This window comes from Ranitomeya variabilis, chromosome 8 (genome assembly GCF_051348905.1).
Source record: "Ranitomeya variabilis isolate aRanVar5 chromosome 8, aRanVar5.hap1, whole genome shotgun sequence".
NCBI lineage: Eukaryota > Metazoa > Chordata > Amphibia > Anura > Dendrobatidae > Ranitomeya > Ranitomeya variabilis.
This window is the reverse complement of record NC_135239.1, coordinates 23,963,651-23,991,184: the sequence shown is the minus strand read 5'-3', so window position 1 is coordinate 23,991,184 and position 27,534 is coordinate 23,963,651. Positions and strand designations below refer to the sequence as shown.

The 27,534-nt window shown below is 41.5% G+C and overlaps 1 protein-coding gene across 1 annotated transcript in view; it reads left to right on the top strand.

The window, feature by feature from the left end:
- Window positions 1–6,479, top strand: part of LOC143788243 (uncharacterized) — a 107,218-nt gene extending 100,739 nt beyond the window's left edge. Inside the window, exon 3 of the mRNA XM_077277759.1 lies at window positions 6,006–6,479. Within this exon, the coding sequence (XP_077133874.1) occupies window positions 6,006–6,479 (474 nt within the window). The remainder of the gene's footprint in view (window positions 1–6,005) is intronic.
- Window positions 6,480–27,534: the final 21,055 nt, after the last annotated feature.

The following is a 27,534-nucleotide window of genomic DNA, read 5'->3' as shown; positions in this document are numbered from 1 at the left end:
TTTTATGTAAGTGGTGGAAAAAAATTGCAAACTTTGCTAATAAAAAAATTGCGCCATTTTCTGATACCTGTCACATCTCCATTTTTTGTGATCTGGGGTTGGGTGTTGGTCTGCATTTGGATGTCATCCTAGAGCAGTCCGATTTTTGCGGACATCGACAATGGAGAAATTAATTTCTCCTTCTTCTCCACGCCTGTGATAAGATGTTCTCATGTGAGAGAATCTGATCACAGTAAACTGACACAAAATCTGATGGGATTTTGAGCCAAGTGTCATTACTGTAATCGATCCGATTTTCTCGGAAGAGAGAATCATTGCTTGTGTGAGCGAGCCCTTACCAAAAATTTTTCTTGACACAGGTAACATCTTGTCTAGATTACTTTCGACCTATATATAGCTATAGACATGATGGATCATGGTGAAGATTGAAGATTTCTAGATAAAGCATTAGTCACAAATTAATGCAGCCAAATCAATTAACAAAGGGAGGAAATTATTACATACCGCACTGCATTCTTATGAAGAACAGTGTAGCATGGCCGCCGGAGCCCGCACCAAAGCAGGGGATCTGACCTCAGACGTACTATCCCGTCCGAGGTCAGAAAGGGGTTAAATCATTTACACACCGTTATAGAGGCTACTTGTTCAGGTAAAGATTAGCAAGGACAATTACTATTGTTAAATAAATGGAAAAAGCATAGGGAACAACAAGATGTTTCCTAAATATCATCGAGACTTGAGGAAACACAAAAGTCTGTTATAACTTCAACTGCCACTCCACCGCCCCATATTCTAAGTTTTCTATACATAGTAAACTTCTGATGGCAGCTATGCAACTATCTAGGGAAAATTAATCTGCACAACAAACAGGTGAAAAATTTGCACCTGCTGAAGAAGATATGAATACTGCCATAGAAGTAAAAGGTTCCATATTTCTGATGCCTTGCTATGTACTCCATTTATTAATGCATACACAAGTTTTTGGTTCTAAAATGGGATAAACTTAAGATAATCAAAAGCAGGGGCATGCATAAAAATCAAAGAACCCATAGCAAAAGTTCTAACTGATCCCCACAAAATATATCATGCCCTTTTTTTCACGTTATACCCCCAATCTCGAATGTAGATTATTATGATTTTATGCAATATAGCAACACAAAGTGGCAAGTATTTATGAATTGCAACTGTAATGATACCTAGTCTTCTAAATATTTTTTAAATATAAATCTGAAAATTGTGATGTGCATTTGTATTCAGTATTTGTATTAAATAAAATCCCGAGTGACCAATTGCCTCCTGAAGTCACATAATGAAATAGTAAATGGAAACCACCTGTATAATTTATTCTTAGTATAACTATAGCTGTTCTGTGAAGGCCTCAGAGGTTTGTTTAAGAACATTAGGGATCAAAACGATTCATGAAAACCAAGGAACACACCAGACAGGTCAGGGATAAAGTTGTGAAGAGTAAAGCAGTGTTAAGTTATAAAAATGGCCCAGAATGAGAATATCATACGAGCTAACAATATACTAAAGTCCACAGCAAAGTACATACTAAGGATCTCTTTATATGGACCAACCAGAGGCATGATACCACCACTGATTGGTAAATCTCTACTGACTGGTGGTCATTTAATAGCTTATTTACACAAGTAGACCAAAGTAAATGATGCGCACTGGGGGATCTATTACAGATCTATTAGAGATCACTTAAGCTGCTATAAAATAATGATCTTTTGCACTGCGCTGTGATAGGCAGCCTGTTTAAACTGCAAGATAATTGTGAAATAAGCGTTTTTAAGCACTCGTTCCCGATTATCTTTCAGTGTAATTTCAGCTTAGCCTCACATGTAGAAAAACTCTGAAGCTAGAGGACAACAAAACCTACAGCACCACAGACTGAGCCTTGGAAGACCATTTTCCTGATACAAAGTTCCAAATAATAGCTAGTGAGGGAGAATCATTATATAAGAATCTCTGACCTTTTCCTCCTTGGAGGATGAAAAGAAACTAAACATCCAGCAAGGTAAGAACAAAACACGATGGGAATAGCAGCTCAATACATTTGTAGTTCTCATAGACTGAGAGGACGTTGCTGTGCCCTGGTCATACTGGGGTTGTACCTGTCCATCATTTGTAGATTCTCCACATATTTGGCAATGTTAAAGTGCATTTGATCCTGCCAAAAAGCTGATTTTAATGTGAACTGGGAAGATAGACTATAAGTAGATTGCAGAATATATTAATGTAATGTAATGATGAATGCTACACTGTTCTTCATAAGAATGCAGTGCGGTATGTAATAATTTCCTCCCTTTGTTAATTGATTTGGCTGCATTAATTTGTGACTAATGCTTTATCTAGAAATCTTCAATCTTCACCCTGGTCCATCATGTCTATAGCTATATATAGGTCGAAAGTAATCTAGACAAGATGTTACCTGTGTCAAGAAAAAATTTTGTTAAGGGCTCGCTCACACAAGCAATGATTCTCTCTTCCGAGAAAATCGGATCGATTACAGTAATGACACTTGGCTCAAAATCTCATCAGATTTGTGTCAGTTTACTGTGATCAGATTCTCTCACATGAGAACATCTTATCACAGGCACGGAGAAGAAGGAGAAATTTATTTCTCCATTGTCGATGTCCGCATAAATCGGACTGCACTAGGATGACATCCAAATGCAGACCAATATTTTGCCTGCACCCATAGACTTGAATGAGTGCCCATGGTCCAACTTGCGCAGAACCTCACAGCATGCTGTTATTTTTATTCTACTGCTGAATCTGTATTAAAAAAATGCAAATCGGCATTGACCCATAATATAACATTGGTCCAAGTGCTATCTGATAAAACATCAGAGAGCGCTCAGCCATGTTATACGGCGTGTGAGTGAGCCCTAACAAATGTTATTTGCTCTAATTGCTTTAGGCATAACCGCACTTTCAGAAAACTTTTCACGTGTCGAGACCCCTATTGATCGCTAAAATGAAGGAGCAGAAGCAATGATGAACTAGTGTCCAATGGGTCCCATAGCAAACGTTATTCTTGAATCTAGGTGACCTTTATTCACATTATATAAGGAGTGTTCAATAATGTATCTACCTAAATCCGAAAACTAAATTTTCTGAGAAAATTTGTCTTACTACTTTACAGTGTAATCCCCCTTGACGTCAACACACTTATTCTGCTTCATCTCCAGTGATCGGCAGAGCCCGCATCAAAGGGGAATACATGACCAATGATGTACCTATACGTCATAGGTCGTGAAGGGGGGGGTTAAGGTCAGACCTTTAACTTAGCCATTCTAAAACTCAAATAATACGGTTATTATTTAGTATTGCAGTAGGTGGAATATTCATTTTCCTCTCTCTTACCTAAATTTTACTTACAGAGGTCTAAATAATTTGCACTGCCATTTAGGCACTTATTTCTGTTCACATCACTAAAGTAAAAGAGCAAAAAGAAGCTGACCCTATAGTTCAAGGTATTATGGTGAGAAAATACAATTTATTAAGTTAAACAGGTAAAATAACAGAAGAAATATCAATGATAAGAGTAAGGTAAAATTACATAAAAACAAGGACACACACCCAGGAGAGTAAAAGCAGTAGGACTGGGTGGAAGAAGTGGCAGAATGATTTGCACAGCACAAAAAATGGATAGAGAGTATAAAAAACAATTGTGCAAATTATTAACATATGAATAAAGTGATTATGCAATATAACCTGAGTAAGTATTACCATGGATTCATGGTTAATAAACAGTGTGTGCCATTTGGATATCGGGGCATCAAGTAACAAAATACAACATGTGTCTTGTGTAGAAAAAGAGGATAGAGTGTAAAAATAAATCCCAAGTGGAGGATAACTCACAGTAGCAATGTAGATCCCTGGCACCTGGATGGCGTCCTCCCCAACGCGCTTTTCGGCACTTGTCATTTCATATAAAGTAATTTTAAAAATGTCTGCTAACCTCTACTTACTGGTCTGGGATGAAAATACTGTTAGTATGTAGCTTGCCTGTCAAAATTGTAGCTAACTGCAGGAAAAGGCCAAGGGCTCCATATGGCAGTATCCTAAACAATGAATGGAGGCAGTGCATGTACACCTCTGCTCTGTTCAGGCGAGGCCTTCAGAGCACCATTCTCGGGATCGCTGAGATCCAACCACTGGTATAGGGGATAACTTGTTTTTCTTTAGGGATTACTCTTTAAAGGTACACAACACATCATAGTCAACCCCCTTACATGCGTACTACAATTTTTGAAGTCTCAATGTCAGGAAGACATTGGAAAGCCACATGATTAATCCAACTGACACCGCACTGGAGACTGACTTGCTAAACCACAGGTTTCGCAAGAACCTATTTGTCAATGTCATTTTATATTTGGTTTAAGCAGCTGTGAAAACTGAGTTTATTTTTGCAAAATCTCCATTGGCCAATTGGGTTGAACAGAGGTGTCAGACTTGATTTAAATATTCTCAGATAAGAACAAAGATGTTCATGGTCAGTTGTGAAATAAAGTTCCCGGTAAACTTTGCTGAACACAACGGATGAACTTGTTTGTTACATTTGATAACTGTAGTCTGACTAATCCCTAAATATAGAAGTATCTAAATAGGTATATTAGGAGCTCTATTAAATTCAGTCATTATATAGTGGACATGAAAACTACAGTTAATCCCTTATTGTCCGCCACTTAAGTATGGAAATCCATGCATTGGCACAGTGATCTGTGGATCCAAGGGTTTCCTCTAGCCACTCTACTCCTCAATGATGGATTGTTTGACAGATTCATAAATAGACATGATATATATAGATGGATGGTTGGATGCTAAATGGTTTGGCTAGATACTATATGAGATAGACAGATAGATAGATACAGTGCTGTGCAAATTAATTGGGACAAAGCATTTTTTAAGTAAGTTGGTTACCAGTCAGTGATTCAAACCAGTTTTAATATATAATAAATAAATCTTGGTCAACTAGCCAGTGGAAAAAGGTAATTTTCAGAATTAGTATGTAACAGTGCATAATAACATTTTATTTTTTTGCTTTGTCCCAATTAATTTGCACAGCACTGTAGATATGAGATACATACATGGATAGATAATAAATAGATAGCTAATAGTTTTGAGATACATAGATAAACTCTTTTAAACTTATGATCCCAGATATAGCTATAGCAAATGCACATTTAGCAGCCACTCCCAAGCCTCTGGGGCTCAAAAGTCCAGATAGGAAGACCAGAATATTATAAATGTCAAATGGTAAATCAGGGACCCTGATATTGCACTGAGACCCAGGAGCTTCCAGTGTTATGTATCCTATTGATTTGTAGATGATATTGAGCCTCCAGCTTCTATGAACTCAAGTCATGTCACACATGTAAGAACTCGTGTTTTCTACGCCTATAAATTCTCCCAATGATATTAGCTTGTAGATAGTACTCTGATAAGTTGCACAAAGCTTATTTTCTATGACTGTACCCACATCTACAGATGCCACTTATGCTCCCTGCTCTAAGCTTGTAATTAGAGGCTGGGTACATTGTCTCCACATTGGGTCATGGGTAATTCATTAGCGACATTTGCATACATTTCTGTATGAGAATATTGATTAGTTGGCTTACCAGTCTCAGGGAGGACACTTAATATATTTCAGTTTCTCTATCAAGCAGAATATAGAACGTTGCTCTAAACAACCGACTCCTTTTAATTTTAATAGGTGCAATGTATTTCAGCATTAATTCCATACAAGGGCAACAAACATCTAAAGGGAAATGCACAAGTTCCAGCATTTCGGAGAATTTTCTGTCCAATATTTTTGGCAGGAAATCTACAGATCAATACAGTGGCAATATTGTGGATGAAATATAAATAAATCATAACTGTTAAATGGATTTTCCCTGCAGATTGCTCCCCTTTTCAATTTTTACAGGTAAAAAATGAATCCAGCTTTAGTAAAACGTGTCTTTAATAAATAATTAAAACATCTTCAGGAGAAACAGAGGAGACAGGCTGATTCAAGGGAAGCTGAAACATCTGAACACTGGGAATGTCATCTTCAGGAGAAATGGATGAGACAGGCTGATTCAAGGGAAGCAGAAACATCTGAACACCGGGAACGTTGTCTTCAGGAAAAACGGATGAGACAGGCTGAATCAAAGGCAGCTGAAACATCTGAACATCGGGAATGTCATCTTCAGGAGAAATGGATGAGAAAGGCTGATTCAAGGGAAGCTGAAACATCTGAACATCGGGAACATTGTCTTCAGGAACAACGGATGAGACAGGCTGATTCAAGGGAAGCTGAAACATCTGAACACTGGGAATGTCATCTTCAGGAGAAATGGATGAGACAGGCTGATTCAAGGGAAGCTGAAACATCTGAACACCGGGAACGTTGTCTTCAGGAAAAACGGATGAGACAGGCTGAATCAAAGGAAGCTGAAACATCTGAACATTGGGAATGACATCTTTAGGAGTAACGGATGATACAGTCTGCATTATGCGTCTGCAGTTTCCAATCCGGCTTGCATTTCCTATGACTATAAACAAAGCACAAGGTCAATCACTTAAAGTAGTCGGCATTAATTTGGAGAGTCCGTGTTTTTCACATGAATAACTCTACGTTGCTTGCTCTAGGGTGGGCAGCTCCAAAAATCTTTTCATATATACACCTGAAGGGAAAACGAAAAGCGTTGTTTACCAAAAAGCTCTACAATACAATAAATCAAGATTATTATTATTATTACAATACACACCCGTGTATCTGTAAATCAATCTTACCCCTTTTCCTGTTAACCACTGATAGGTTAGGCTTCTTTCACACTAGCGTCGGCATGGGGCCGTCGCTATGCGTCGGCCCGACGTGCTGACGCGCGTTGTGAAAATAATGCCCGACGTGGGCAGCGGAAGCAGTCTTACGACGCTTCCGCTGCCCCATTGTAAGGTCCGGGGAGGAGGGGGCAGAATTTCGGCCGCGCATGCGTGGTCGAAAATGGCAGACACGACGCTCAAAAAAATGTTACATGTAATGTTTTTTTGTGCCGACGGTCCGCCAAAACACGACGTAACCGTAGCACAACGGTTGCGAAGTGTGACCATACGTCGCAATGCGTTGCTAATGTTAGTCTATGGGGAAAAAACTTTGCAGGGTGCTTTTCTTCTCCTAAACGACACATTGCGACGTATTCAAAACGACGCTAGTGTGAAAGTAGCCTTACACAAAGGGGAGAGGGATGAATTGTTGCACTATGGTGCCCTCTCTCAATTTTTTATGTGTTTTGGAAAGGAAAGTAAATTTACTGTAAATAGTCTATAAAAAATTGTTCCAAAAGAAGATGTTGTTCGCATCAGTGTTAGGACAGCTTTGTAAAAGTAAACAACTGTTAATGCCAAACTAACAAAAAAGAGTTAAAAAACTAATTTTAAACGCTGAAGATGTCAACTTCAGGGTGAAACTGACAATGTAACCTTAGCAAGCGTAATGAACAATTTAACATATTATTTTCTGTGAGCGAAGCCACCGCGCTTTTTTAATTGTTAACGCCAGTGTAGTACATACACATCTAATGTCTGGAAAACTGCAAAAAAAAATTATCAAATGAAAATGTATTTTTTGTTTTTTGGGGGGGAATTGTACTTAGAATAAAATTGTTTAAGTTTCATTCAAATTTATACATACTGAAAAATGCTACTAAAATAATACACCCTAACACATCAGCAAAAAAATAGAGTGATGGGTCCTGGAATTTAAGGAGGAAGAACAGAAAAATACGCCTCATCCTGAAACTAATCTAAACTGCATTCTGGCATAATGAGCCTAATCTTGAGCATGACCTCGCCATCAGGATTTTGAGTTTTCGACTGTATGAAGAAGGCGGGTGGGCCCAAGGTAAGACTGTTACTTTACACAGTTTAAGGCGCATGTGTGAAATGTATTTACTGTATATAACATTGTTGGTGCGGTCCATACGTTCCATAAAGCCTATAAGATTCATGATGATTTATGGCAGCGGTCTGGATCTAGTGGTCCTCCAGCTGTAGGGAAACGTCAGCCCTCAGCAGGCATTCTAAGAGTTGTAGCTTCACTACAGCTTCTGAGTCATTGGTTGCAGACCCCCCATTTATAGAAAGATTGGAGTGAAAGTCGACTGCAGCATGTGAGCATCCATCTCTGCAGCATGATGATGATTATGACTCAGGAGAATTTCCTTAATATTCCAGAGTGCTTAGAAGTTAGGGAGGAGCAGGATAATAGAGTGGGAACGTCACATACCATGCAACTTAATGCATGACATTGTACAAGCGGTAACTTATTAATATTATCTGTTTATACAGCAATTGTCAACTCCAATTGACACAGATTTAATAAACAGGTCAACAATGAGAAGTTTATTTGTGTACTATGAGTGAACATGAGCATAATGAGCTGGCATACAGAGTATAACATTGTATAATACATGGAAAATTCTTATAGGGAACAAATATAGAGATAATAGCAGGAAAAATAGGAAGCTTCTGTTCCATTTACTTTTATGGATCTATATTGATTCCCTTGCTAACCCTCTTTGCCCCAAGCCCACATTGTAGGCACAGTTGACTCGTAAACCTTCAGACCCTGGTTTATATATGGAGTGGGTGGATACATTAGTCTTTTCATTTGAGTCAAAACTTCATGCCTGTTTGAAAACATAGTGAAAAACTCCATGCCCCTTCTTTCCTGGCTGAACCTCTAAGGTAAATCTGCCTGCATTATCACTAAAGATGGACAAGACAATATAAAATACCCCAGTCAAGGAACAAGTATAGGCTTCTGTGGTAGCCTGCCAAGAGAGTGTTACCTTCTGAGAGAGAATTACAAGGGCAGAAGTGAACTCTGTCGTGGTCCAGCTGCCGCGGAGGAACAAGGTGATCGCCGGACTACGGTAGTTTAACCCAGCTGTGGAACCATGAAAAAAATCACTGCTTTGGTACCATGGGGTCTATATGACCCCAGGCTCAAAATCGTCATATTTCATTAAAATGAACATGCTGGCTGTTCAGAATAATCAAGTTTTATTCTGTCATCATTTCAGGAAACAGTTATGAAATCAAATGTAACTTTGTAGTGATTTATTTGTCATCAACAAACATAAAAAAATGAAATTTATACTAAAATGCTTTACTAATAACTAAAAGTATTCAAATTCAATAAAAAAAAATGCACAATAACTGAATCTGATTTTAGTAAAAACATAATGACAACGAATGATCTGGCAATAAATTTAGCCCTTGCATTCACTACACGTCATAGTGCCATGTTCTTCACAAATGAACTTCTTGCAGTCGTTGCAAACAAATCTCGTCTTTTTGTCCTTCGATCGAGGAAAAACAACATAGCACCATTTGCGCTGTCCTGTAACACTGCTGGTGTCACTTGGAACTAGCCATTGTTTATTTACAATTATATTACAAAACCTGTGAATAAACAGAAAATATTTAAAAAAAAATGTCAGACAATAAAGGTACTATGGGGTCAGGAGAGTCCTAAACACAGAAAATTGAAAATAACTTTGAAACAAAATTGAAAAACAAATTCAAAATATCATTAACATAAGCAGAAATATGTTCCTTGAAAATACATAGAATGTCAATGTCTGAGATTGACCAGTTTTAGAAATATTTCAATTTATTCAGCGCTGGGGTCTATATGACCCCATGGTTCCACAGCAGGGTTAAAGTAGTTCATCCTTACTTACTATCACTGGCTAGACTTCTGTAAAAGGAAACCTGTCATGTACCCAAATGCTATTAACCTTCAGATATATTGTTAATCTGCAGGTTGTGTTCAAATGCTGTTTGGTTGACATACTGAAAGCGCGGCTCCTAGGAGAAAAATAACTTTATTGTTCCTGGGAGCCACCAGCTTTCAGTCATACAAGTGTGCATGGAGCAATAACAGTCACCAGTCACACCACTGTGATTACTGGCTTCAAGCACAGTCCATGACATTGACAGCTCGCTCTGCAGCACATCTGTGCAGAGCAAGCTGTCAATCAAAGTGCAAGGGGCATGCTTACAGCAGCTGCTCACAATGCTGTGAGTGGTGACTGAAGCCACCTCTATGACTGAAATCCGGCATCTCCCTGTAGAAATAAAATTAATTTTATATACCCGATATATGTTGAGTAATAGCATTTGGAGACATGCCAGTTTGCCTTTAAGGTAGTTGACCCTGTTGGCTATGCCACTTTGTGGATAAAACCTGGAACTGTAATATAAGTATGGAAGACATCAATAAAATGATATTATCGTTGATTCTTACATTGTACTGGTTTGTATACTTCCTCTCCCATCTAACAAGTTACTGTTGCATGAGAACACCATATATTACATTACATACCTGTGTAGTATACAGGTCCTTCTCAAAAAATTAGCATATAGTGTTAAATTTCATTATTTACCATAATGTAATGATTACAATTAAACTTTCATATACTATAGATTCATTATCCACCAACTGAAATTTGTCAGGTCTTTTATTGTTTTAATACTGATGATTTTGGCATACAACTCCTGATAACCCAAAAAACCTGTCTCAATAAATTAGCATATTTCACCCGACCAATCAAATAAAAGTGTTTTTTAATAAGAAACAAAAAAACCATCAAATAATAATGTTCAGTTATGCACTCAATACTTGGTCGGGAATCCTTTGGCAGAAATGACTGCTTCAATGCGGCGTGGCATGGAGGCAATCAGCCTGTGACACTGCTGAGATGTTATGGAGGCCCAGGATGCTTCAATAGCGGCCTTAAGCTCATCCAGAGTGTTGGGTCTTGCGTCTCTCAACTTTCTCTTCACAATATCCCACAGATTCTCTATGGGGTTCAGGTCAGGAGAGTTGGCAGGCCAATTGAGCACAGTAATACCATGGTCAGTAAACCATTTACCAGTGGTTTTGGCACTGTGAGCAGGTGCCAGGTCGTGCTGAAAAATGAAATCTTCATCTCCATAAAGCATTTCAGCCGATGGAAGCATGAAGTGCTCCAAAATCTCCTGATAGCTAGCTGCATTGACCCTGCCCTTGATGAAACACAGTGGACCAACACCAGCAGCTGACATGGCACCCCACACCATCACTGACTGTGGGTACTTGACACTGGACTTCAGGCATTTTGGCATTTCCTTCTCCCCAGTCTTCCTCCAGACTCTGGCACCTTGATTTCCGAATGACATGCAAAATTTGCTTTCATCAGAAAAAAGTACTTGGGACCACTTAGCAACAGTCCAGTGCTGCTTCTCTGTAGCCCAGGTCAGGCGCTTCTGCCGCTGTTTATGGTTCAAAAGTGGCTTTACCTGGGGAAAGCGGCACCTGTAGCCCATTTCCTGCACACGCCTGTGCACGGTGGCTCTGGATGTTTCCACACCAGACTCAGTCCACTGCTTCCTCAGGTTCCGGTCACCTCTTCTCGTTGTACAGCGTTTTCTGCCACATTGTTTCCTTCCAACAGACTTACCATTGAGGTGCCTTGATACAGCACTTTGGGAACAGCCTATTTGTTGAGAAATTTCTTTCTAGGTCTTACCCTCTTGCTTGAGGGTGTCAATGATGGCCTTCTTGACATCTGTCAGGTCGCTAGTCTTACCCATGATGGGGGTTTTGAGTAATGAACCAGGCAGGGAGTTTTTAAAAGCCTCAGGTATCTTTTGCATGTGTTTAGGGTTAATTAGTTGATTCAGAAGATTAGGGTAATAGGTCATTTAGAGAACCTTTTCTTGATATGCTAATTTATTGAGACAGGTTTTTTGGGTTATCAGGAGTTGTATGCCAAAATCATCAGTATTAAAACAATAAAAGACCTGACAAATTTCAGTTGGTGGATAATGAATCTATAATATATGAAAGTTTAATTGTAATCATTACATTATGGTAAATAATGAAATTTAACACTATATGCTAATTTTTTGAGAAGGACCTGTATATACAGTACAGACCAAAAGTTTGGACACACCATCTCATTTAAAGATTGTTCTGTATTTTCATGACTATGAAAATTGTACATTCACACTGAAGGCATCAAAACTATGAATTAACACATGTGGAATTATATACTTAACAAAAAAAGTGTGAAACAGCTGAAATTATGTTTTATATTCTAGGTTCTTCAAAGTAGCCACCTTTTGCTTTGATGACTGCTTTGCACACTCTTGGCATTCTCTTGATGAGCTTCAAAAGGTAGTCACTGGGAATGGTTTTCACTTCACAGGTGTGCCCTGTCAGGTTTAATAAGTGGGATTTCTTGCCTTATAAATAGGGTTCGGACCATCAGTTGTGTTCTGCAGAAGTCTGGTGGATACACCGCTGATAGTCCTACTGAATAGACTGATAGAATTTGTATTATGACAAGAAAAAAGCAGCTAAGTAAAGAAAAACGAGTGGCCATCATTACTTTAAGAAATGAAGGTCAGTCAGTCCGAAAAATTGGAAAACTTTGAAAGTGTCCCCAAGTGCAGTGGCAAAAACCATCAAGCGTTACAAAGAAACTGGCTCACATGAGGACCGCCCCAGGAAAGGAAGACCAAGAGTCACCTCTGCTTCTGAGGATAAGTTTATCCAAGTCATCAGCCTCAGAAATCGCAGGTTAACAGCAGCTCAGATTAGAGACCAGGTCAGTGCCACACAGAGTTCTAGCAGCAGACACATCTCTACAACAACTGTTAAGAGGAGACTTTGTGCAGCAGGCCTTCATGGCAAAATAGCTGCTGGGAAACCACTGCTAAGGACAGGAAACAAACAGAAGACACTTGTTTGGGCTAAAGAACACAAGGAATGGATATTAGATCAGTGGAAATATGTGCTTTGGTCTGATGAGTCCAAATTTGAGATCTTTGGTTCCAACCACCGTGTCTTTGTGCGACGCAGAAAAGGTGAACGGATGGACTCTACATGCCTGGTTCCCACCGTGAAGCATGGAGGAGGAGGTGGGATGGTGTGGGGGTGCTTTGCTGGTGACATTGTTGGGGATTTATTCAAAATTGAAGGCATACTGAACCAGCATGGCTACCACAGCATCTTGCAGCGGCATGCTATTCCATCCGGTTTGCGTTTAGTTGGACCATCATTTATTTTTCAACAGGACAATGACCCTAAGCACACCTCCAGGCTGTGTAAGGGCTATTTGACCAAGAAGGAGAGTGATGGGGTGCTACGCCAGATGACCTGGCCTCCACAGTCACCAGACCTGAACCCAATCGAGATGGTTTGGGGTGAGCTGGACCGCAGAGTGAAGGCAAAAGGGTCAACAAGTGCTTAGCATCTCTGGGAACTCCTTCAAGATTGTTGGAAGACAATTCCCAGTGACTACCTCTTGAAGCTCATCAAGAGAATGCCAAGAGTGTGCAATGCAGTCATCAAAGCAAAAGGTGGATACTTTGAAGAACCTAGAATATGACATAATTTCAGTTGTTTCACACTTTTTTGTTAAGTATATAATTCCACATGTGTTAATTCATAGTTTTGATGCCTTCAGTGTGAATGTACAATTTTCATAGTCATGAAAATACAGAAAAATCTTTAAATGAGAAGGTGTGTCCAAACTTTTGGTCTGTACTGTATATATTTAATATGATTTCAACACTCCAAATAATTAATACGAATGATAGAGATATTGATTGGTTTTGTTATATAATATACAGTATATATATGTACTTTCAAAGGGTATACCAGAAAGCTAATTGAAAACTTGTCCAGCCACATGTCAATTGTTCCAAATGGTCAGTCTAAACAAAGGAATGTAAATGACCCAGTAATTTACATTTAGTGTACACTTTACACTTATCTTCAAAGATGAGAGATCTTCCTAGGCATACATATGTTGATTGGAGGTCTTAAAGCCCCCAGGGATGCCAAGTAGTGAAGTCTAATCTATTTGGCCGTAAGGCTTCAGTACACATACCATGATAAACATCAAACCTTTAAGGTACCGTCACACTCAACGAGAACGACAACGATCCGTGACGTTGCAGTGACGTTGCAGCGTCTTGGATAGCGATCTCGTTGTGTTTGACATGCAGCAGCGATCTGGATCCTGCTGTGATATCGCTGGTCGGAGCTAGAAGTCCAGAACTTTATTTCGTCGCTGATCACCCGCTGTCATCGCTGGATCGGTGTGTGTGACACCGATCCAGCGATGTGTTCACTTGTAACCAGGGTAAACATCGGGTTACAAAGCGCAGGGCCGCGCTTAGTAACCCGATATTTACCCTGGTTACCATTGTAAAAGTAAAAAAAAAACACTACATACTAACTTTCTGATGTCTGTCACGTCCCCCGGCGTCCACGCGCTGCTGCAGGGAGCTTTCCCTGCACTGACTGTGAGCGCCAGTCGTAAAGCAGAGCACAGCGGTGACGTCACCGCTGTTACTGCCGGCGCCGCTGACACATTCAGTGCAGGGAAAGCTCTCTGCAGCAGCGCGTGGACGCCGGGGGACGTGACAGACATCAGAAGGTGAGTATGTAGTGTTATTTTTTTACTTTTACAATGGTAACCAGGGTAAATATCGGGTTACTAAGCGCGGCCCAACACTTAGTAACCCGATGTTTACCCTGGTTACCCGGGTGCTGCAGGGGACTTCGGCATCGTTGAAGACAGTTTCAACGATGCCGAAGTCGTTCCCCTGATCGTTGGTCACTGGAGAGAGCTGTCTGTGTGACAGCTCCCCAGCGACCACACAACGACTTACCAACGATCACGGCCAGGTCGTATGGCTGGTCGTGATCGTTGGTAAGTCGCTTAGTGTAACGGTACCTTTAGAGAACTTGCAATGGAGTTGGTTTAGCATATAAATGGGAGGTATGCCTTAGGGTACCGTCTCACAGTGGCACTTTGGTCGCTACAACGGCACGATCTGTGACGTTCCAGCTATATAGTTACGATCTCGCTGTGTCTGACACGCTACTGCGATCAGGGACCCCGCTGAGAATCGTACATCGTAGCAGATCGTTTGAAACTTTCTTTTGTCGTCAAGTGTCCCGCTGTGGCGGCATGATCGCATCGTGTAACAAAGGTGTGCACAATATTGTATACGATGTAATGGGTGGAGGAGCTTGATACGTAGGAGCGCCAAATTCTCCACCTCCTGTGTGCTGATTGGGCGGTACAATACTGTGCGCTCATTCGACAGACGTGGTACTATTGTTCCCGGCAGATAAAACCGCGGCTCTCGAGCGCTGTATTCTTTTCTCTCCAACCAATGCGCGCACAGTAACCAACGGCCAATCAGCACATTACAGGTGTAGTTAGCTAGCAGCACAACACGCTCCTCGTGAACAACGTCACGCATAGATTATGCAAAATGTGCTCTGAATTGTGAGAGCACCTCCTGTGTGACATGCCCGTGTGACCACATTCTACGACGCTGGAGCGATAATGCAGCGACGCTGGAGCGTCACGGATCGTGCCGTCGTAGCAACCAAAGTGCCACTGTGAGACGGTACCTTTAGACATGGGACAGAGAGACACAGATGGAAGAGTGAGGACATTGAGAGAGACCAAGGTTGATTTGAACTCCTACCATGCTAATGTAATGTATGACTTATGACTTTATTGATTATTTGCTATTTTGAGTGACTGTTTATATTTATTATCTTTTATTAAGTAAGTTCATTTTAGTTTATTCAATTGTCATGTGAGCATTTATTTATTTATCACAATTCCTTGAACCTTAACGAAACAATACCCCAGGGGGCCCAGGGAACCTACTGGCTGATACACTGTGTGCAATAATCAGGCAGGTGAGTATTTTGACCGTCATTATTTTTATGCAGATTTTTTGTACAAACTTGAATGCTTATTGGATGAAGCAGATCAGGTGATGGTATTTGTTTAATGATGAGGGTGCGGCCTAAGGATACAACTCCCTTTATCAAGGTGTGCAGAATTATAAGGCAGTTTACTTTCCTTAGGGAAAATTGGCCAGAAAGAGAATTAACTGACGCTGAAAAGTCACACATTATTACAAGTCTTACAGAGGACCCAGCTTCGGGAAATGATCACATATTTGGTCAATAACAGAACTAGCAAAAGTTTTGTTGCAAATAGTCACCAGGGCTCAAAAAATATGTTGAGAAAAAAATAAGCATATTAACTGCCAAAGATGCGAGAAAAAACAGACGTGAAGTGACCAGGAAGCCATTATCTGCCAGTTCTGTCTTATTCCAGAGCTTCAGCCTCCCTGGAGGTCAGAAGTACAAGGTGTTCAGTGCTCAAAGACACCACCGAGGTGAGGAGGCCGAGCCCGACCACCACTGAGCAAGACACTGAAGCACAAGGTGTTCGGCGTTCTGAGACATGTCCAAGATGAGGAGGCTGAGCCCGACCACCACTGAGTGAGACACAGAAAGGGAAACGTCAAGATAGGTCCAAGAAATATCTGAAGACAGATTGTACACAGGTTTTATGGACTGATGAGATGATTGTGTCTCTTGACAGACCAGATGGATTGGTCCGTGACCGGCACAGACCTCCACTTCCACTCAGACGCCAGCGAGGTGGAGGTGGACACTGCTATGAGCTGCTATGGTCTGTGGCTTAGCTATGACCAATGACTCCAGCTTAGTAGCATTGGACTATTGGAGTCTTTGGTTTTCTGGTTAGCTTTTCCCAGTAGCTGATGAGCATCTAAAATGTTTTCCCCTAGGAAGATGCCTGAGCCTTTATTTATCCTCTGGCACCTCCTCTCACTTCTTCAAACCTAAATTCCACCTCTGATCTTTACTAACCCTAAAGGTACCGTCACACTAAGCGACGCTGCAGCGATACAGACAACGATGCCGATCGCTGCAGCGTCGCTGTTTGGTCGCTGGAGAGCTGTCACACAGACCGCTCTCCAGCGACCAACGATGCCGAGGTCCCCGGGTAACCAGGGTAAACATCGGGTTGCTAAGCGCAGGGCCGCGCTTAGTAACCCGATGTTTACCCTGGTTACCAGTGTAAAATGTAAAAAAACAAACAGTACATACTCACATTCGCGTCCCCCGGCGTCCGCTTCCTGCACTGACTGAGCGCCGGCCCTAACAGCAGAGCGGTGACGTCACCGCTGTGCTGTACTTTCACTTTATGGCCGGCAGTCAGTGCAGGAAGCGGACGGCGGGGGACGCGAAGGTGAGTATGTACTGTTTGTTTTTTTACATTTTACACTGGTAACCAGGGTAAACATCGGGTTACTAAGCGCTGCCCTGCGCTTAGTAACCCGATATTTACCCTGGTTACCATTGTAAAACATCGCTGGTATCGTTGCTTTTGCTGTCAAACACAACGATACACGCCGGTCTGACGACCAAATAAAGTTCTGAACTTTAATCAACGACCAGCGATATCACAGCAGGATCCTGATCGCTGCTGCGTGTCAAACAACGATATCGCTAGCCAGGACGCTGCAACGTCACGGATCGCTAGCGATATCGTTTAGTGTGACGGTACCTTAAGTCTCCCAATAAACCACCCAGCTCCCTTTATTCCCACTTTAACCCCGTCACGTCGGCCTCCCTTTAAGGCCAGAGGCCCAGTATGGCCTCTCTGGATCTAACTCAGGATCAGTAATGCATGTACACAGTGACTGCACCAGCAGAATAGTGAGTGCAGCTCTAGCGTATGATACAGGATGTAACTCAGGATCAGTACAGGATCAGTAATGTATGTACACAGTGACTGCACCAGCAGAATAGTGAGTGCAGCTCTGGGGTATAATACAGGATGTAACTCAGGATCAGTACAGGGTCAATAATGTAATGTGTGTACACAGTGACTGCACCAGCAGAATAGTGAGTGCAGCTCTGGAGTATAATACAGGATGTAACTCAGGATCAGTACAGAATCAGTAATGTAATGTATGTACACAGTGACTGCACCAGCAGAATAGTGAGTGCAGCTCTTGAGTATAATACAGGATGTAACTCAGGATCAGTACAGAATCAGTAATGTAATGTATGTACACAGTGACTGCACCAGCAGAATAGTGAGTGCAGCTCTGGAGTATAATAGAGAATATAACTCAGGATCAGTACAGGATAATGATCTCCTGACGAAACTGCAGAGGCAGTGAAACGCGCGTCGAGGTGCGCTATAGGACCATTATCCAGGCTGTACAATGACTGCTGGTATGTTTTAAAACTTTACCTACAACAGTTTTTTGATTGCTGTATCATTGTTCGGCAGATACTGTACTTGTTTCAAGCTTCAGGTCAAGCTATATTATCACATATGCAAGTAACTTGGGATATATGGATTTATACATACCAGCAATATTGGTGTTATTGTTACAAGCACGTGTCAAAATAATAGCCATTATTAAACTTAGATAGGGGTTTTACAAACTGTGATACTATTTAAGTGTCTCCCTAGTGGCCTTTCTTGTGACATTCTAACAGGAATAATAGACACTGCTGCATGGGTGGTCCTATCGGGGTCTTTCAGACTTACAGCCAGACCCCCCTTTTTTTAGGTGGCACAGTATTGTATGAACTTTTGTAAAAGTTTCTATATATTGATATTTTTTGTATATACTGATTGTTTGTTATTTCAATAAATTTTCATCTTTCTACATATTGTACCTTCATAGTCCTCTATTGGTTACATGGTTGTAGTGAAGGGATCACTATGTGATCGTATGTGAAGCACAACGCTTTTAGGTGTTCAGTGCAGGATAAGTAATGTAATGTGTGTACACAGTGACTGCACCAGCAGAATAGTGAGTGCAGCTCTGGAGTATAATACAGAATGTAACTCAGGATCAGTAATGTAATGTGTGTACACAGTGACTGCACCAGCAGAATAGTGAGTGCGGCTCTGGAGTATAATACAGGATGTAACTCAGGATCAGTAATGTGATGTATGTACACAGTGACTGCACCAGCAGAATAGTGAGTGCAGCTCTGGAGTATAATACAGAATGTAACTCAGGATCAGTAATGTAATGTGTGTACACAGTGACTGCACCAGCAGAATAGTGAGTGCAGCTCTGGAGTATAATACAGAATGTAACTCAGGATCAGTAATGTAATGTGTGTACACAGTGACTGCACCAGCAGAATAGTGAGTGCGGCTCTGGGGTATAATACAGGATGTAACTCAGGATCAGTGATGTAATGTATGTACACAGTGACTGCACCAGCAGAATAGTGAGTGCCGCTCGGGAGTATAATACAGGATGTAACTCAGGATCAGTACAGGATCAGTAATGTCTGTATACAGTGACTTCACCAGCAGAATAGTGAGTGCAGCTCTGGAGTACAATACAGGATGAAACTCAGGATCAGTAATGTAATGTATGTACACAGTGACTGCACCAGCAGAATAGTGAGTGCAGCTCTGGAGTATAATACAGAATGTAACTCAGGATCAGTAATGTAATGTGTGTACACAGTGACTGCACCAGCAGAATAGTGAGTGCAGCTCTGGAGTATAATACAGAAGGTAACTCAGGATCAGTAATGTAATGTATGTACACAGTGACTGCACCAGCAGAATAGTGAGTGCAGCTCTGAAGTATAACACAGAATGTAACTCAGGATCAGTACAGAATCAGTAATGTAATGTTTGTACACAGTGACTGCACCAGCAGAATAGTGAGTGCAGCTCTGGAGTATAATACAGGAGGTAACTCAGGATCAGTAATGTAATGTATGTACACAGTGACTGCACCAGCAGAATAGTGAGTGCAGCTCTGGAGTATAATACAGGAGGTAACTCAGGATCAGTAATGTAATGTATGTACACAGTGACTGCACCAGCAGAATAGTGAGTGCAGCTCTGGGGTATAATACAGGATGTAACTCAGGATCAGTAATGTAATGTATGTACACAGTGACTGCACCAGCAGAATAGTGAGTGCAGCTCTGGAGTATAATACAGAATGTAACTCAGGATCAGTACAGAATCAGTAATGTAATGTTTGTACACAGTGACTTCACCAGCAGAATAGTGAGTGCAGCTCTGGAGTATAATACAGGATCTAACTCAGGATCTATACAGGATACGTGATACATACACACAGTGGGTCCACTAGAGAAACTGCAGTGAATTTACAAAGTCAGTCATTTGTTTATGCAGTTGTAGTTTCTCAAACTATTTGTATTGTAAAAAAGTAACTGTGCTTGTGCCAAAATCAGGACACAATACTTGTCTTTTTGCACATTTTTGGAAAACTGTAGTGTAGGTGGCTACGTTATGTGCTCCTGGTGAATGGCCTCTGTGATATTTCTTGTTCTATAGAATATAATATAGCGGAGGTGGGTCATCTTTTTTGTTCAGGACATGTTTCTTACTTCATTGCTCCATCAACACATTTGAATTTAATTAAAATCAAAAACTAAAAGACACCCATTAGAAAAAAATGTAAGCCATGCCCGGAATTTTTCAAGCCTTTAATAATATGCAAATCACAGTTTCCTTTAATGAAACAAACCATCAAAACTCAATTACTGCGTCATGAGGAGGATTTCACTTTGAAAATAGTTTTCCTGTAACGTGATTGCCTTAGGTTATCTGAAACTTCTCTTTCAGGTTTCCGATAGATTTCTTGTTATCACAAAACTCGCGCTGTGCCTGAGCTCTAGAATATTAATCCAGGAGGTTAAAAAGATTGGTTAGGATTAGAAAAAAAATATTACTTTCTTACGAGACACAACTTGTAGATAGGTGTGGTACATTTCTGGAAGATGAAGGCGACCATGTTTCTCTAATCTTAGACAATGCCTTTAAGGGCTTATATTGAAAGTGAAACTCATCCTTTGTTTTTGTTTGTAATGAATATGACCCACAAATAAGACAAATATGAATATGTTCCTAAAGTTCTCCTAATGTGGTTTGCTTCACTGTTAGCATCATTGAGCCCCCATATGCCTTACTGTTGGCATTGCTGAGCTGCTACCATGCTTCACTGTAGGCATCACCAAGCAACCACTATGCTTCACTGCTGGCATCACCAAGCCACCACTATCCTTCACTGTAGGCATCACTGAGCCCTCACCATGCTTCGCTGTATGCATCACCGAGCCGCTGCCATGCTTCACTGTAGGCATCACTGAGCAGCTACCCTGCTTCACTGTAGGCATCATTAAGCTGCTAAAAAGAAGAGAATGTCTAGCTTCACCGAATCCATAAAAAAGAGTTTTCTTTATTCACAAACTTTAAACATAGAGGATACAGACTTCAGCACGAACCATCATGTCATGATTAAAGGGAACCTATCACCCCGTTTTTTTCGGTATGAGATAAAAATACTGTTAAATAGGGCCTGAGCTGTGCATTACAATAGTGTATTTTGTGGACCCCGATTCCCCACCTATGCTGCCGAAATACGTTACCAAAGTAGTAATTTTCGCCTGTCAATCAGGCTGGTCAGGTCGGATGGGCGTGGCTTCTTCCCCCAGATATTGCGTAGTTTTCCGTTGGTGGCGTAGTGGTGTGCGCATGTCCAAGGTCCCCAATCCTGCACGGGGGGGTGAAAATAGCAGCGATGTCCGTTATTCCATTGGTGGTCGGTGGGCGCGGCCATCTTCCTTTGGCCGCGCGTGCGCAGAAGCGGCGCTCTGCTGGCCGCGGCTTCAGGAAAATGGCCGCGGGATGCCGCGCGTGCGCAGATGGAGATCGCGGCGGCCATTTTCCTGAAGCCGCGGCCAGCAGAGCGCCGCTTCTGCGCACGCGCGGCCAAAGGAAGATGGCCGCGCCCACCGACCACCAATGGAATAACGGACATCGCTGCTATTTTCACCCCCCCGTGCAGGATTGGGGACCTTGGACATGCGCACACCACTACGCCACCAACGGAAAACTACGCAATATCTGGGGGAAGAAGCCACGCCCATCCGACCTGACCAGCCTGATTGACAGGCGAAAATTACTACTTTGGTAACGTATTTCGGCAGCATAGGTGGGGAATCGGGGTCCACAAAATACACTATTGTAATGCACAGCTCAGGCCCTATTTAACAGTATTTTTATCTCATACCGAAAAAAACGGGGTGATAGGTTCCCTTTAAGGGAGCTTAGTCTCCAGAAACGCGTTGAGATTCTTACCCATATGGTTCGTGCTGAAGTCTGTATCCTCTATGTTTAAAGTTTGTGAATAAAGAAAACTCTTTTTTACGGATTCGGTGAAGCTGGACATTCTCTTCTTTTTTGGACTTTATACGCTTGGACACAGCGGGTCCGTGCTCCCGAGGTTTGGTTTATGCATCACAGGTGAGCTGGCTTATATCTCTTTTTTCATCATTAAGCTGCTACCATGCTTCACTGTAGGAAAGGTATGTCCAATTTTGTTCAATCTCTCCACAAAGCGGAATTGCAAAACTTTTGTGGATTATTAATATGGTTTTGAACATAATAGAGACAACTTTTTTTGCTTTTGGGTAAGTATAGGTGACATTTTAGAGTTTTGGCATAGAGAATTTCAGTGACTAGTATTTGCCTTTGGGCTCGCTCACACCACCGTATAAATCGGATGAGTGCTATACAATTTTTTATCGGATAGCACACTGACCAATGTTATTCAATGGGGCACTGCTGATGATGACCATTTTTTTTCACTGAAAGAATCTGTTTGTGAAAAAAATTTCAGCATGCTGCAATTTCACTCTGCAGGTGTGATAAGAAAAAATCAGATGCCATATGGAGCCACAGGATAGCATTTGATTTTTTGAGGATACATTGCAATTCTGTAACATAGAAAAATGTAAATCGTCCTGTAAATGACTGTTAGTGGCTGAGTAAAAACGGATTATACGGACTGCACACGGATGACAAGTGAGAAAAGAATTGTAGCACTTTTGTGTCACCCTAGCCTTACTGTACAAACTGAAACCTCCTTCCCTTAGGTTGCTGCTGGTATTTTTGCCTCCTCGGGAATCTGGTGACAGCCGGTGACGGCTTCCTCTTACTGCCATGTCCAGGTAGCGTAGCCTACAGTGAAGTACAGCCTGTAGTTTAGTTCCTATAACTTTGAACTTGTGATCTCTGCTTCCAGCTGCGTGTGTCTCTAGGAACATTCAGTGGCTTTGTATCTTTTTTTTATCACTTACCGTACCTTGTTTGTATAAGGCAACTATCTCTTTTCTTTCTTTTTGGACCACTCTTTTCACAACCCAAGAATATTAGTGACTTGGAGGCCATTGCCCGTAATGAGAAATCTAAGCTTACTCAGGAACACTGCCAGAAGCTGCCGTCTGCCTATGCTGCTTATGTGCAGCAGGTTATAACATCAAGTGGTGCTAAAGTACTAAAGATGTAAAAGGGTGAATCATTCACAGACTGTAGTAGCCAGTAAAAGAGGCACTTTGTGCCAAATTTGGAGAAACTACTTGTTATATTAGTTGTGTTGAGGTATTCAAAGTTTTTTCTGGTTCATTGGTTTATCGCAAACAGAAGAAAGTTTGTAAATGTTGGAAATAAATCTCATTTGCAATGAGAGTTTACAGTTTTGATTGCAACCATATGTTACTGACATGATTTGTGACAGTAATACATAAGGATTACATGTTCTTCGTCTTACGCACTGATTGATTCTGATTCTGTTCTCACAATGAATGCTGATGGAGTGACGTGAGCAGACCTGTCCAACAGCCTTCTCCTACAGAGAAACACTGCACATGGGGATGGACAGATCTGGTCATTTTGAGAAGCGCAGTTCTGTGCGGTCTATGAGGAAAGCGACATTAACCAAAACAGGAGGAGAACCTCTAAGGGTATGTGCACATGTTCAGTAATTGGCAGCGCTGCTATTGAACGCAGGTGAATCCGCATGTGTTCATTGAACCGTGCGGATTCACCGCGTCCAATACGGGTGAAATTTATCTTGCTGAGACTTGCATCTCCACAAAATAGACACTGCACAAGTACTCACAGTCCAACTTGCAGTGTTTACAGATTGTGTGCGCATAGCCTAATACTTACAGGTGCTTCTCACAAAATTAGAATATCATCAAAAAGTTTATTTCAGCTCTTCAATACAAAAAGTGAAACTCATATATTATATAAAGTCATTACAAACAGTGATCTATTTCAAGTGTTTATTTCTGTTAATGTTGATGATTATGGCTTACAGCCAATGAAAACCCAAAAGTCATTATCTCAGTAAATTAGAATAATTAATAAAAAACACCTGCAAAGGCTTCCTAAGCATTTAAAAAGGTCCCTTAGTCTGTTTCAGTAGCTCCACAATCATGGGGAAGACTGCTGACCTGACAGATGTCCAGAAGGCAGTCACTGACACACTCCACAAGGAGGGGAAGCCACAAAAGGTCATTGCTAAAGAAGCCGGCTGTTCACAGAGTGCTGGATCCAAGCATATTAATGGAAAGTTGAGTGGAAGGAAAAAGTGTGATAGAAAAAGGTGCACAAGCAACCGGGATAACCGCAGCCTGGAAAGGATTGTTAAGAAAAGGCCATTCAAAAATTAGGAGGAGATTCACAGGGAGTGGACTGCTGCTGGAGTCATTGCTTCAAGAGCCACCACACACAGACGTATCCAGGACATGGGCTACAAGTGTCGCATTCCTAGTGTCAAGCCGCTCATGACCAATAGACAACGCCAGAAGCGTCTTACCTGGGCCAAGGAGAAAAAGAACTGGACTGTTGTCAGTGGTCCAAAGTGTTGTTTTCAGATGAAAGTAGATTTTGCATTTCATTTGGAAATCAAGGTGCCAGAGTCTGGAGGAAGAGTGGAGAGGCCACAATCCAAGCTGCTGGAGGTCTAGTGTGAAGTGTCCACAATCAGTGATGGTTTGGGGAGCCATGTCATCTGCTGGTGTAGGTCCACTGTGTTTTATCAAGACCAAAGTCAACGCGTCTACCAGGAAATTTTAGAGCACTTCATGCGTCCCTCTGCCGACTTTGGAGATGGAAATTCCATTCTCCAGCAGGACTCGGCACCTGTCCACACTGCCAAAAGCACGAATACCTGGTGTAAAAACAACAGTATCACTGTGCTTGATTGGCCAGAAAACTCACCTAACCTTAACCCCATAGAGAATCTATGGGATATTGTCAAGAGGAAGATGAGAGACACCAGACCCAACAATGCAGATGAGCTGAAGGCTGCTATCAAAGCAACCTGGGCTTCCATAACCCCTCAGCAGTACCACAGGCTGATCACCTCCATGCCATTGATGGAATAATTGATGCAAAAGGAGCCCCGATCAAGTATTGAGTGCATTTACTGAACATACATTTCAGTAGGACAACATTTCAGATTTTAAAATCATTTTTCAAGCTGGTGTTATAAAATATTCTAATTTACTGAGATAATGACTTTTGGGTTTTCATTGGCTGTAAGCCATAATCATCAACATTAACAGTAGTAAACACGTCAAATAGATCATTCTGTGTGTAATGACTCTATATAATATATGAGATTCGCTTTTTGTATTGAAGAACTGAAATTAACCTTTTGATGATATTCTAATTTTGTGAGTAGCCCCTGTATATACTAGTAAGTAACAGTATAATGACCAAATGTAATAAAATAGAGATAATGTAAACAATCCCCAATTTACCGAAGACTGAAGAGGTGCAGTATGGGTATCTTTTAAAGGTACATAATACCAGCCAAAATCTTTTCTCACCTAGCCACTGAATAGATGTCAAATATTAGCTTGGTGAGCACTTTGACTATCAGGATCCCCATGATTACTGCTCTCCAGCACCAGTACAAAACAACATCACAGAGGAGCGTACGCTGTGTCAGTCCTCAAAAACACTTAGGGTACCGTCTCACAGTGGCACTTTGATCGCTACGACGGCACGATCCGTGACGTTCCAGCGATATCCATACGATATCGCTGTGTCTGACACGCAGCAGCGATCAGGGACCCCGCTGAGAATCGTACGTCGTAGCAGATCGTTTGGAACTTTCTTTCGTCGCTGGATCTCCCGCTGTCATCGTTGGATCGGTGTGTGTGACACCGATCCAACGATGCGTTCGCTTGTAACCAGGGTAAACATCGGGTTACTAAGCGCAGGGCCACGCTTAGTAACCCGATGTTTACCCTGGTTACCATCGTAAATGTTAAAAAAAAAAACAGTACATACTCACATTCCGGTGTCCGTCAGGTCCCTTGCCGTCTGCTTCCCGCACTGACTGACTGCCGGCCGTAAAGTGAAAGCAGAGCACAGCGGTTACGTCACCGCTGTGCTCTGCTTTCACTTTACGGCCGGCAGTCAGTCAGTGCGGGAAGCAGACGGCAAGGGACCTGACGGACACCGGAATGTGAGTATGTACTGTTTTTTTTTTTTTTACATTTACGATGGTAACCAGGGTAAACATCGGGTTACTAAGCGCGGCCCTGCGCTTAGTAACCCGATGTTTACCCTGGTTACCCGGGGACCTCGGCATCGTTGGTCGCTGGAGAGCTGTCTGTGTGACAGCTCCCCAGCGACCACACAACGACTTACCAACGATCACGGCCAGGTCGTATCGCTGGTCGTGATCGTTGGTAAATCGTTTTGTGTAACGGTACCCTTAGCCAGATTCCAGATTTTTCCTACAGTTTATCTGTAGTGTATGTAGAAGAATAGGGTCTTTTGTAGTGTCAGTGGTCAGCCCCCAAAATGCTGGGAGTTGTAGTTTTGCAGCTATAAGTTGGGGAACAATGTAATAAGACTATATCCCTTTAAGACAAAACTCAGCTCATCATAACTCTGTAGTCCCATCTACAGGACTGAATGTGTACATTATAATAGCCACATTTGCATAGCTTGATATGTGAGTATTTGGAAACATGTAACCTCATGGGAATGCTGCAGGAAGACTTCTTGCTAGGTAATAGTCGGCTCCGTCCTGGAGTGACTTCCTTTGTTATTTCGCATAGAACATAATAACACATAATAGCCGGTTATAATAGCATAATAACAGATTAATTATCACTGTAAAATTTTAATGATTGCCATTTCATGTTCTGATATAAAATGTATGCAAGAATACTGAATACTCAGAAACATACAGCAACATAATAACCATATGACTGATATTTCTTTCTTTCTGATTCCTTTTGGCTGGTTCATGGTTATTGTGTATCTACTGTGGATAACGTGCGTCCTAAAGGCTGTTTGCCCTCTTTGGCCAAGCACTGCCCTATTACCCTTCTGGTCAGCCTGCCCTGAATCTCCGTGGTTCACATTTAACCTGAAATGCTACTAAGGTTGATGTGATTTATTAACCTAGATTCTGCACCCATAATGTATATTGATAATATCTAAGATTTTTCAACCTTGGGGATCTTTGGTGGAAACTTGACATATCAAACTTGCGTTTTGGGAAAACCCATAACCCTGTCTGTTCCCTCTAGCTATACATTTCCTTTGCCATTCTTCACCTTTTTGGGACAATCTTCTACATATCCAGTTGGAGTTCATGGGGCTAATCGAGGGGCTTCTCTAATCACAGCTTTCCTCTCTATTGGTCCTAATTCACTAAATACCTGTGAGTAATTTGTCTTCTTTGTCCCTTCTTTACGTTCGACTCACCTGTACTTTTTTCACGTCTGTC